At 44.7% G+C, this 12,308-nt stretch overlaps 1 protein-coding gene across 1 annotated transcript in view; it reads left to right on the top strand.

The window, feature by feature from the left end:
• The window catches only part of PLEKHG4 (pleckstrin homology and RhoGEF domain containing G4), a 507,451-nt gene that overhangs the window by 180,985 nt on the left and 314,158 nt on the right, over window positions 1–12,308 (top strand). Inside the window, exons 8-9 of the mRNA XM_030205018.1 lie at window positions 1,390–1,506; window positions 10,421–10,519. Coding sequence (XP_030060878.1) covers window positions 1,390–1,506; window positions 10,421–10,519 — 216 coding nt within the window. The remainder of the gene's footprint in view (window positions 1–1,389; window positions 1,507–10,420; window positions 10,520–12,308) is intronic.

Genomic DNA, 12,308 nt, shown 5'->3' on the forward strand with positions numbered 1-12,308 from the left:
TATTCACACTGCCTACATTTTAACAAAATCTGCAGATACTGTCAGTGTGAAAAATACTTCAATATATATTATCCACAGATACTTGTATGTCGTTTTGCTGTGGATATTATTTTCAGTGTGGGTAGTTTTAGACATATAACAGCGGCCTCAAACTGTTGCGGCACCCAGTTGCGCTGCAGCAAACTCTCAGGGGTGCCACGGCAAATCCTGATCTCCCTTCCGCCGCCAGTTGAACTGCTACTGTTCCCCCCAATCCAGCATCTGCCTTCTCCCTTGTCCCCTCTCCCCCCCCCCCACACACCCTTCTTTGCCGCTTCTCTAGATAAGCAGCAGCAGTGGCAAAACAAGCTGCAGCCACGCAGTGCCAGACTCTTCATACATGTGGCTGATGATCCTTCCCCCTCGAACATCACTTCCTGTTCTGAGGCACAGCCAGCAGCTATGTGTTTGGAGAGTCTAGTGTCACGTGGTTGCAGCTTGTTTAGCTATTGCTGCTGCTCATCTAGAAAAGCAGCGGTGGCAGAGATTGGGTGTGTAGGGTGAGCAGAGACAGAGAGGAGGCAGATTCTGAATTGGGGGAAGAAACAGAGAGGGGGCTTAGGCTGGATGGAAGGGGGCGTGCAAGGGGAGCAGAGGCTAGATGAAAGTGGGAGAGAGAAGGTCAAAGGCTGAATTGAAGGAGGAGAGAAGGCAGAGGCTGGATGGAAGTTGGGGAGAGGGAGGGCAGAGGCAGAATGAAAGTGGGGGAGAGGGAGGTCAGAGGCTGGATGGAAGGAGGAGAGAGGGCAGAGACTAGATGAAAGTGGCAACAGAAGGAGGGATGGAAGGGAGAGAAAAGAAGGGTAGACTGGATGGAAGAGAAGAGAGAGGACAAGTGCTGGATAGAAGGGGGAGAGAAAGAGGGCAGACACTGGATGGATAGGGAGAGAGGTGGAGGGCAGATGCTGGATGGAAGGGGAGAGAGGTGGAGGGCAGATGCTGGATGGAAGGGGGAAGACAAGGAGGGCATGCATGGCAATGCAGGTGTTGATGACTGAAGCATTCTAACGATTTGCTTGTGCAAGCAGCATGGAGCTTGGACCTTGGGCAGTGGACATCTTCAGGTAGTGGGGCTTGGGCATCTCCGCCAGCAAAGGTAGGACTCAGTGCTGGTGGGGGCGGGGTGGGGAGCCTGGGGTGGGGCGCAGGCCATGGCGAGGGGAGACTTCAGAAGAAAGTGTAGCCTAGGGGTGCTGTGACCTGAGAAAGTTTGGGAACCATTGACATATAAGACAATATATGTTGTTGTGATCTCACCCTAACCCAGCCTCCAAGAAGGTCTGCGCTGAATGCACACAGTGGGAAATTGTGTGAAGCATCTTTCTTTTTGTTCTGTTTCTTAACTCCTAGGTTGATCTTATCTCGTCAACAAAGTCCTTGCACAGGCACATTGACAGTGCACAGCTTCCTCAGGAATTTGATGGAAGCTTTCCTTATTGCCACCATGACTGGATGAACTTCCGCCTGGTGAGTAACTATGTAGTTATCATCTAAAGTCTGTGTTTGGTTTGCTTGCTCAAATAAGAGTATGGAGAAAAACTGTCCTTCACATGTTTCAGTAAGGTCTGATTGATTTTTTCTTTCACTTTTTTTACATACATTTTCAATAATCAGGAAACACAACCTGAAAAAAACATGTCAAGGGCTGGATGGTTGAATGGGGAGGAATTATTTGAGGTCTGTGTGTTGTGACTCCTGCTGTATCCGAATTTTGTATGTCTGTGTGTAGTATATGTGCGTGTGTGTCTATAAGGAAAGTGAAGATATGCAGCTGTAGGGATGTTTGGCAGATGTGTGGGCTGTCTGTGAGGTGTTGGGGGGTTGGATGCAGTGGGTTTGGGTAGAGTGGGGGGTGCAGGAGAGAGGTAGAGTTGGGGAGTGTGCATATGTGTATGGGGAAAGGTACGGACATGTCAAGATGTTGGAATGTGGACATGTCAAAAGCATCAGGTTGTGGAAGTGTATATTGGGATATTTTCACTCCTATATCTCCTTTTCATATTCTTTCTCTGTCCCTTACCCTTTCACTCTCCCCCACTCCTTCCTCCTCCTTCCCCATTGCACAAACTCTCATATCTTACTTACTTCCCAAAGCTTATTGTTACCTTCTTTCAAGGAAAAATTATGTTCTTACCTGATAATTTTCTTTCCTTTAATCATACCAGACCAGTCCAGACTAATGGGCTGTGTCCAGCGGAAGGCGACAGAGAAAATAGTTCCAAGTAAACCGCCCCTTAAGGGTATCGTGCAGCCTGGAATGTTCAGTATTTCGAATAGCCAAGCAATGGTGCTCTGAAGTCTAGAAGAAAACACAGTTAATACCAAACAGGCAAACTCTTGGAGCCAATATGCAGAACCTCACTGTTTCTGCTTGGTCAAAGGCAACTGCAACCTCCCCTCACAGTAAAGTAAGCAGGAGGGAATGGTCCATACTGAGCTTGCTCAAGCACATAGAGATCTACCCCTGAATCCGGGGAAAGTACTCCGTGATGCCAAGTAACAGGAGTCATACAGAGCTGGCACAACAACAAGTGGCAGGAGATTGAAAAGAGAAGATGAAGTAGGCAGTGCTGTAGGACATCCCAGCATATTGAAGCGTCATGGAACAGCCAGGGATACCTAAGGGAAACAACACTCTGACAGACATTAGCCAGGGAGGGCATCTGGACTGGTCTGGTATGATTAAAGGAAAGAAAATTATCAGGTAAGAACATAATTTTTCCTTCCTTGTCATCTATACCAGACCAGTCTAGACTAATGGGACGTAGCAAAGCAGTTTCCCAAATAGGGGGGGGGGGGAGAAAAGAAGAATGCAGAAGGTTGAAAAATCAACAAAGCTATACAAACAGCAAAAAACTGATCAGAAGAAAAGGATTCGAATATCCGAACCATGAGGCTACCAAAATGGAACAGAGTTAGACACTAGAAAAGGAACTGAAGCTGTAGGACATAAAACAAATGTCCTGAGCAAAAGAAAAATTACATACCCCTGTCTCGAGAGTAGTAAAAGAAGCAGCAAAAGATACTCATGCCAAAGGACTCCCCCTTGGAAAGAAGGCAACAGTCGTATCCGAGCAACAAGGAGAAGAACTGTCTCTTCTAGACCAGGATCCACTTCTCTGAACCCTGGCAGGAAAAAGACTAACTCCCAAACCTGCCGGTCTGCCTTGAGTGCAAGATTGTCAGATGAAGCGACCCTAACAAGTACTAGGAGTACGCAACCCCAAACAGTGCGCCACACTTCATAGAAGAAAGGAAGCAAGGCCCAGGAACCACCCAGACGCGCACCTAGTGAGAGAATCAAACTCCACAGAACAAGAAGAGACTCCAGAGTCAAGAGAACCAACTAACTGGAGCGCTAGTCTCTCCAGGAGAACCATGAAGAAAAGGGCAGCAACATACCAGAGTACAAACATAGAAAGAGTACTCCTCAACCAGCTCGCTCTGGACTTAGGGATGAAAGAACAGACCCAGAGAACAAAAGGAGACAAAAAGAGAGTCGAGAGCCACACTGTGGAGAAAAGACCCCCAAGGTGCCAAGAGGTCACAAAAGGAGCAGAGACTAATTCAAACTCCAGCAATGGAGAAGCTTCTCGCCAGCCACCAAGAGGCTACGGCAAGAAAAGGTGCCACAGGAATGGTAGTTAACAGGAGACAAGACAGCCTTGTCTAGCAGTCTAAACTGCGGTATGCCGCAGCTGCTGAGAAGTTACTGTATACAACCCGCAGAAAAAAACTGGGGTTGACCGATAAGGTGAAACAGTGCCCAACAGGCAAAGGTGAAAATATGCTCCACAGTCAGAGACTGAACTGTGCTCAAGGGACAGAACAGAAGCTGCGCTCATCAGGCAGAGTAGGATCCATGCTCAACGAGAACAAACGGATTTGCACTCAAAGCACATAAACTGAGCCACACACCACGGGCAGAGAAAGAGTTGCACACCTCTGGCAAAGATAGAAATGCACTGAACAAGCAGAGTAACAGACAGAGGATGAGCAGTGCCCCACTGAAAGAGCTGGATGTTAGAGGTACCTGCAGAACTGAAGCTGCGGTAGCGATGGAACTGTGTATATAACGCAGACAAGGAACTGCTTTCCACAAGCAAACAATAGAAATCAAACAAAATAAAACATGGAAAAGAAAATAAGATGATACCTTTTTTATTGGACATAACTTAATACATTTCTTGATTAGCTTTCGAAGGTTGCCCTTCTTCCTCAGATCGGAAATAAGCAAATGTGCTAGCTGACAGTGTATATAAGTGAAAACATTCAAGCATTACTATGACAGTCTGACATGGGGGGAGGAGGGGGGTGGGTAGGAAGTATGCATGGGGACATCAAAGCATATCATTGATATTCTAACAGGATGGGTGTGGATAGGTGAGGGGAGGGTGATCCACAGAGACATACAGCTTTATGGTTTATAATGGGCTAGGAACCCCAGATCCTTGTTAAGTCCTTTCTGTTGGGTGTTAAAATATTCAATCATTCTGACTTCAAAGGTCTTACGTTCTTGTATGGTTTTAAAGTTACCTTTGAGGATTCTCACTGTGAAGTCACTGGTACAGTGTCCAGGTCCTGTAAAATGTTGACCAACAGGCGTGGGAACCCTGCTGGCACCAGTATTGTTCATATGATGTCTATGTAAATTGAATCTTGTCTTAAGCATCTGGCCTGTTTCTCCAATATAGCATCCTTCATTACATTTTTTACACTGAATGATATATACCACATTGAAAGATGAGCAAGTGAAAGATCCCTTTATGTTGAATATCTTTCCTTTGTGGATGACTTTGGGGTCCTGTGAAATATTTTGGCATAGTTTGCAACTGGATAAATTACAGGGAAGTGTGCCCTTCTGTTCCTTTTCAGTCTGTGATGGAAGTTTACTTCTGATTAGCTTGTGTTTTAAATTGGGTGGCTGTCGGAAGGCCAGTACTGGTGGGGATGGGAATATCTCTTTCAGTAATTCATCCTCCTGGAGTATAGGTTGTAGATCTCTTATGATTTCCCCCTATCCTTTCCATTGCAACATTTTTATGTGCTTTTCATATTAATAATAAGTCTTTAATTCATTTTTATTCACCATTGTCTCACAACTTCAAAGACTCTCTCACTCTAAACTTTGGCAAACTTTTACCAAATAAAAAGCAATCAAACTTTCACTCAGCAAGTCTTTCCACACCAGAAAAAGGACTTTCTTCCAGGAGCGTAACCAGACTTCAACTTTCTTTTGTCCAGCTCTGTCCCCCAGACTCTAATTGTTTCAGCTAAAATTTCTCTTTACATCTACTGTTTGAGCCATCAGCCAATTAAATTGTTTTTGCTGGTAATTGTCATGCACATATTCCTGAAAGTATGCTCTCTTCTCATTGTATATGCTCAACATGAACTTTCAATCAGCAACACTAACAGATTTTAAACCAGTGGTTCCAAAACTGTACGCCGCAGCACCCTGGTGCATCGCAGCAAACTCTCAAGGGTGACACGGCAAATCTCGACCTCACTCCCACAGCCACCCGAACTGCTACTGCCTTCTCTCTGTCCTCTTCCCCCCCCCCCCCTTCTCTGCAGCTGCCGCTTCTCTAAATAAGCGGCAGCAATGGCAAAACAAGCAGCAGCAATGCAGTGCCAGACTCTTCATACATGTGGCTGACGATCCTGCCCCCTCGAGCATCACTTCCTGTTCCGAGGCACAGCCGGCAGCCGTGTATTTGGAGAATTTGGCGTCGCATGGCTGCAGCTTGTTTTGCTGCTGCTCATCTAGAAAAGCAGCATTGGCAGGGATGAATGGTGTAGGGTGAGCAGGGACAGAGAGGAGGCAGATGCTGGATTGGGGGGAGAAACAGAATGGGCTTAGGCTGGATGGAAGGGGGAGTGCGAGGGAGAGCAGAGGCTGGATGAAAGTGCGGAGAAGGAGGGCAGAGGTTGGATGAAAGTGGGGAGAAAGGGAGGGCAGAGGCTGGATGGAAGGGGGAGGGAGGGCAGAGGCTGGGTGAAAGTGGTGACAGAAGGAGGGATGGAAAGAAGAGAAATGAAGGGCAGAAACTTGATTAAAGGGGGAGAGAAGGAGAGCAGAGGCTGGCTAAAAGTGGGGAGAGAAGGAGGGCAGAGGCTGGATGGAAGGGGGAGATAGAGCAGAGGCTGGATGAAAGTGGGGAGAGAGGGAGGGATGGAAGGGGGAGAGAAGGAGGGCAGATGCTGGATGGAAGGAGAGAGATGAAGGGCAGATTCTGGATGAAGGGGAGAAGGAGGGCATACATGGTAATGCAGGTGTTGTTGGCTGAAGCATGCTATCAGTTTGCTTGTGCAAGCAGCATGGAGCTTGGACCTCGGGCAGTGGAAGTCTTTTGCTAGTGAGGCTTGGATATCCCCACCAGTAAAGTTAGAACTAGAAAGTTGCACGAGGACAGAAATCTTACCTATCCCCGCCCGTCCCCACCGGAATCTTATCCATTCCCACCCATCCCCGCAAGAATTTAACCAGTCCCCACCCGTCCCCTCAAGACTTTAACCTGTCCCCACTCTTTTCTGCAAGAATTTAATGGTATTTAAAAAATATATATAGTCGGCTCGGTGTCTCTCTCAGGGTTCGAGCTGCAGCACTGCAGGCAAGGAAGGAACAGAAGTTGGAATTTGGAACACTCCAGTGTGCACATGTAAGACTTATCTCTGATTCACTGGCACTGTATGCTCAGAGGTCACCACATGCATGCAAAAGTAGGTCAGGTGACATCTGATGCTTGTGCCTGTGTCACAAGAGGATTAATAGTGTAACATAGTAAGTGACAGCAGATAAAAACCTGAACGGTCCATCCAGTCTACCCAATAGTCACACATTATCAATTCATGATTAAAAACAATGAACGTGATATTATATACTTGATTATGGTCTTTCTTTGGCGTTTCTGGGCATAGACCATAGAAGTCCGCCCAGACCTGTCCTTATGTTCCAACTGTTGGAGTTGCCATCGAAGCCCACTCCAGTCTATTCATCTTCTCATTTGTGGGACACAGATCGTAAAGGTCTGTCCAGCACTGTCCTCATGTTCCAGCCACTAAAGTTACTGTCTAAGCCCTTTCCATCCCATCCTAAACCAGATTGCCATATATGAGACACAAACATTACAAGTTTGCCCGGTATCGGCCCTTATTCATCACAGCCAGAGTCATCATCTAAGCGTCACTCGACACATCCACACACATGCCGCCATTTAAATTTAGGTTTTTTTAAATAACGTCCAGTTTCTAATTTGAGATCCTCTGTGTTCATCCCATGCCTTTTTGAATTCTGTCACCATTTGTGTCTCTACTACCTCCTTAATGGAGACTTTCCGCATCTGTGCTGTTAAAGCAAGGAGGAGGAGGAGACAGCACTCAAAGAACTTGGTACTCAGTAGGTGAGAGGCTGGCAGAAGTGCAGCATACACTTCCACGGGAACCCCCAAGGAACTGTTTCCGTCCCGATGGGAATCTCACAGGAATTGTTTCTGTCCCCAAGGGAACTCCGCAGGAACTGCTTCCGTCCCCATGGGAACCCCACAGAACTGCTTCCAATCCCACAGGAACTCCACGGGTTCTGTGGAATTCCCGCAAACCCCGTTCCCGTGCAAGTCTGTAGGTAGGACTCAATGCTGTTGGGGTGGGGGTGGAGAGGGACAAGGGCCAGGGTGAGGGGGAGACTTAAGAAGAAATGTGTAGCCTAGCGGGGTGCCGTGACCTGAGAAAGTTTGGGAACCACTGTTTTAAACAATCACTGATATTTATTTTTATAAGTACCCAGTCTCACTTGCACATCCCCTCCAAACCTCTTCTCTTTAATTTGGGCACTGTACATGCTTACCCTAAGTGAAGAGTACTTCCCTCAGCAGTTACATATATAGCACAGGCTCTAGCCTATAAGCAGCTACAGTACAGTCAAAACTCTGTCTACTTCCATAAAGCCAGCAATAGCAAGAGTGCTGCAGATTTAGGTGGGCCCAGGCCCACTGGTTATTTTTGTCATTTTGTTTCATTTATTTTAGACACCTGACTGTTGTCCTGGTCTCTTGAGTCATTGGCCCACTTTCCACTGTCTTTGTCTTGTAATTTATTTTTGTAAATATTTTAGGCCCATAAGCTCATTTTTTAAGTGTGTAAGTTGGTTTTAGTGGCTTATAAAATGAAAAGTCAATATTCAGTCTATGGCAGTCAGCGTTTTTTTAAACACTGGTTGCCAAAAGCTGACTAAGATCTTGGTATTTAGTGCAAGCCCATATCTGGTTACCAACACTGAATGTCTGGGTCTTTGGGGGCTTCCAGAAGCAGGGCCAGTCTTAGGCAGGGGTGACAGGGGCTGTTGTACAGGGCCTTGCGCTCCCAGGGGCCCCGCGGTGGCCTTAGCATCTCCCTCCTGCTCCTTGCTTTAGCTGTCATTGCCATCTCATGTTCTCAATCTAACCACCTTGGTCAGCTCTCTCCTACTTCTTTTCGGCTCTCTGAAGCGCTGCCTTCTTCCATCTGGGCCACCGGCAACGTCAGTGAGGTAAGCACACTGCCTTCGGCAGCCCAGAAGCTTTCTCTTTCTGCTGCAATTTCCTGTCCAGCGTAGGTGGGATGCTGCAACAGAGGGAGAGCTTCTGGGACTGCCGAAGGCAGTGTGCTTACCTCACTGACGCTGCCGGCGGCCTTGAAAATTGAAGAAGGCAGTGGTGCTGCTAGTCGGAACTAAGGGAGCGAGTAGGAGAGAGCTGCAGTCGATTAGATTGAGATGGCTGCTGAAGCCCTTGAGGTTGGTCTTCCTTTCCCACTCCTCCGTGCACCCCTCATCTCCTTACCCAAACAAAGCAAGAAAATCTATGACCTGCTGTATATCCACATTGTCGTTCTTTATTGTTGGTAGCATTTTTATTGGATCTCACTTATATTTTCAAAGATGCCGGCTTGTGTAGCATACGGATGTACATAGTGAAAGTATTGGTTTCATCTAATTAGTTCTAAATCGTAATCATTGTGTCATTTGGAGGGGCTGGTTTATAGGGACACCCTCTATTCTGATGTTTTCACCTACTAAAGGGCCATCGAAACAGACATTATGAGTATCAGGTGCTTTAACGTCATTTTTTCCTGTGCCTTCATTAAAAGTAAAAGATGGCATGTGGGAACTTAATCATTTTGCTTTGTGGAATACAGTGATATATTATAAAAATACAGTGATATATTATAAAAATACACTTGCCTTTTTTTAAAATTACCATTATTTCACAAAGAAGGTATTGAATAATGAGGGAAGGATTTCCTTTGTTGAAAACTGTCCAGAGTCAGTCTAAAAATGTGCCAACATCGTCCAGTTCAGCACACTATTAGCTACCAAGTTCATACAACGTTAATTATGTCCAGTGGAAAATAAATATGTTGGTTCAGGCTGCTTGCTATGTGAATATTCAATCACTGTTTCATTATTGCTACCAAGTATTACATATTAAGGGCATTTGTTTTAATTCATTTATTCAGTCCTTACATGCACATGGTTTTGCTTTTTAAACCCAAAGGTTTTCTATGATAGCATTGTGCTTACTTGAATTAATTTTTCTGTACAAGTTTTGCTTGATTTGTCTTTATTTGAAATAAAAAAATTTAAAACGCATCTTGTCAACAAGGGGTGTGGCTAGGTGGGGGCAGAGAGCCCCACCGAACTGGTCTGCAAAGGGCCCCGCAATTGCTAAGACCGGCCCTGTCCAGAAGTTATCAGGGTACTGCTGTTATACAGAACCAGTAACCACGTAGCTATCTGGGCAAGTCAGGACTGCTATGTATGTGTTCCTACTTACCCGGATGGTTATCTAGGCACTGGTACTGAATATCAGTGCCTGGATACCTTCCTGCTCTGCTTCCGGACCACAGTGGTACTAACTGGATAGTACCGCGGTGGTTATACATAATATTCAGTAACACTGTCTGGTTAAGTGCACTGAGGGGTCCTTTTACTAAGGCATGCTAGCGTTTTTAGTGCGCACTAAAAATAAGCGTGCGCTAAACATTAGAGACAGCCATATATCCATGTGGGCATCTCTGGTGTTTAGCGTGTGCTAATCATTAGCATGTACTAAAAACACTACTGCTTCTTTGTAAAAGATCCCCGGAATATCATGTGGGGAGCCAGTCTGTGAGAGTTAACTGTACAGGAGCAACTCTCACCTGATTAACTGACAGAGAATATCAGCCCTTGAATTTTTGCATGTAAAGTCTAACTTATGCACATAATGAAATGAAGCAAACTGATGTACTAAAAAATTAATGAACATTAATATAAAGGAAACAGGACGCTGCACATTGCTGTTTATAACTGCATTTGTTTCTGTTACATCTAATGCTCTGTCCATATTTCTCTCTGTTACAGAAACTTGAATATTTGCAGCAGAGCTGTGAGGAATCATCCACTTTTCTTCAACGTGCTATAGAGAGCCTAGAATCCCATAAGTTACCACACAAAGCTGAGGTTAGTGTCCATCTTTGGGTCTTTTAAGATGAGAGGCTCATTTTCAAACTAATAGGTCCGGGGTTTATTTTGCCAACATTTAAAGTGCTAGAGACAAGACCATATCTCACACAGAACAGAGTGTATATGCTTTGTAACACATGATTCATACTGACAAATAACACATGTGTGTGCATACATAGGCACTGACTATGTAATTGTATCTTGTTTGCCATCTGTCTGGCTTGTGGTAGTTTCTATTGCTGATCTTTAGATTTAGGTATATTTCAGCTGTAGTGCTGTTGAGACTGATTTGTAAAAACATAACTGCTTAATATAATTTTCACCCATGAAAGCATGCATACTGTAAACCCACAAATAAAAATATTAATACTTTTTTAAAGATGTGTTTTAAGGTATTTATTGGAGAATTTTTGACAATTTGTAGTTTTGGGAGAAATACTCAGAATATACAGTTGATTTATCTGCTTATCATTGGACCTGATATTTAGTGATTCTCTCTGTTTAGGTAGGATCACTGGTCCTAAACTTAAAATGTTTACCTATCTGTTTTAGGGGCCATTTTACAAAGAGGTGGTAGAGCTACTGTTGCTTTGTCACGGACCAATCTGGCACTACCGCCGGCTCACCCTGGGAGCTGGTGGTAGTGCTACCCCCACCATGCGACATTTCTGGTGCACTGGAAATTATTTAAAATTTTTTCTGCCGGGGGCTTACCTGGCAATAATCAAGCAGTACCGTCTTGCTGGCTTACCGCCGGGTTAGCACAGGAGCCCCTACCACCTCCTAGGAGGCAGTAAGGGCTCCATCAGGTATATACTTACCGCACAGCCATTTGCTTTTTTTTCACAAAAACCCCTCTGCGGTAAAAGAGGCCTCAGTGTGAGGTAGATCCACACACCAAGGACACCGCAGGGCCTCTTTTACCACAGCATAGTAAAAGGGCCCCTTAGTCAGTTCTACTATATGTGTGGTTCTCTTAAAACCAGGGGATCTCAGCCCACTCCTTGGGGACACATCCAGACAGTCAGTTTTGTAAAGATATTCACAATGAATATGTAAGAGAGATATGCATATAATGAAGGTGCTTTATGCAAATCTCCCTCATACATATTCATTGTGAATATCCTGAAAACCTGACTGGCGGGATGTGTTCCGAGGACTGGGTTGAAAACCCTTACCCTAAATAGATAAATTTATCTGGATGGTGGCTGAGTACTTCTGCTATCCAGATAAATTTTTGCTTGATCTCAAGGTGTTTGGCAAAAATGTATCTATTAGGCAGCACAGAATTTTGAAAACACACACTTATGAAGCTTTATGTCATTGATTCCCAAACCTGATCCTGGAGGCACCCCAGCCAGTCAGGTTTTCAGGATATACACAATGAATATTCGTGAGAGAGATTTGCATGCAGTGGAGGCAGTGAACGCAAATTTCTCTCATGAATATTCATTGTGGTATCCTAAAAACCTGACTGGCTGGGGTACCTCCAGGACCAGGTTTGGGAACCACTGGCTTATGTCTTTTTTTTAAGTTGTAGTTCAAGATGAGCTACATTCAGGTAGAATAGCTATTTTCTTTTTTTTTTCTTTTTTTTTTAAATTATTTATTTATAATTTCAAATATACATTTACGTAAAATAAATGTAGGAAAATCAGGAAAATATACAAAAGAAAAATTTGCTTCGATCCTTTACATATTCAATGATTATATGAAAATTACATTGTTACTTAGTCCTCATAATGATCAAGATACAAAGAACTTATTTAAAGCAATTAAGAGAAGA

The sequence above is a fragment of the Microcaecilia unicolor genome, chromosome 5 (assembly GCF_901765095.1).
Source record: "Microcaecilia unicolor chromosome 5, aMicUni1.1, whole genome shotgun sequence".
Classification (NCBI taxonomy): Eukaryota; Metazoa; Chordata; class Amphibia; order Gymnophiona; family Siphonopidae; genus Microcaecilia; species Microcaecilia unicolor.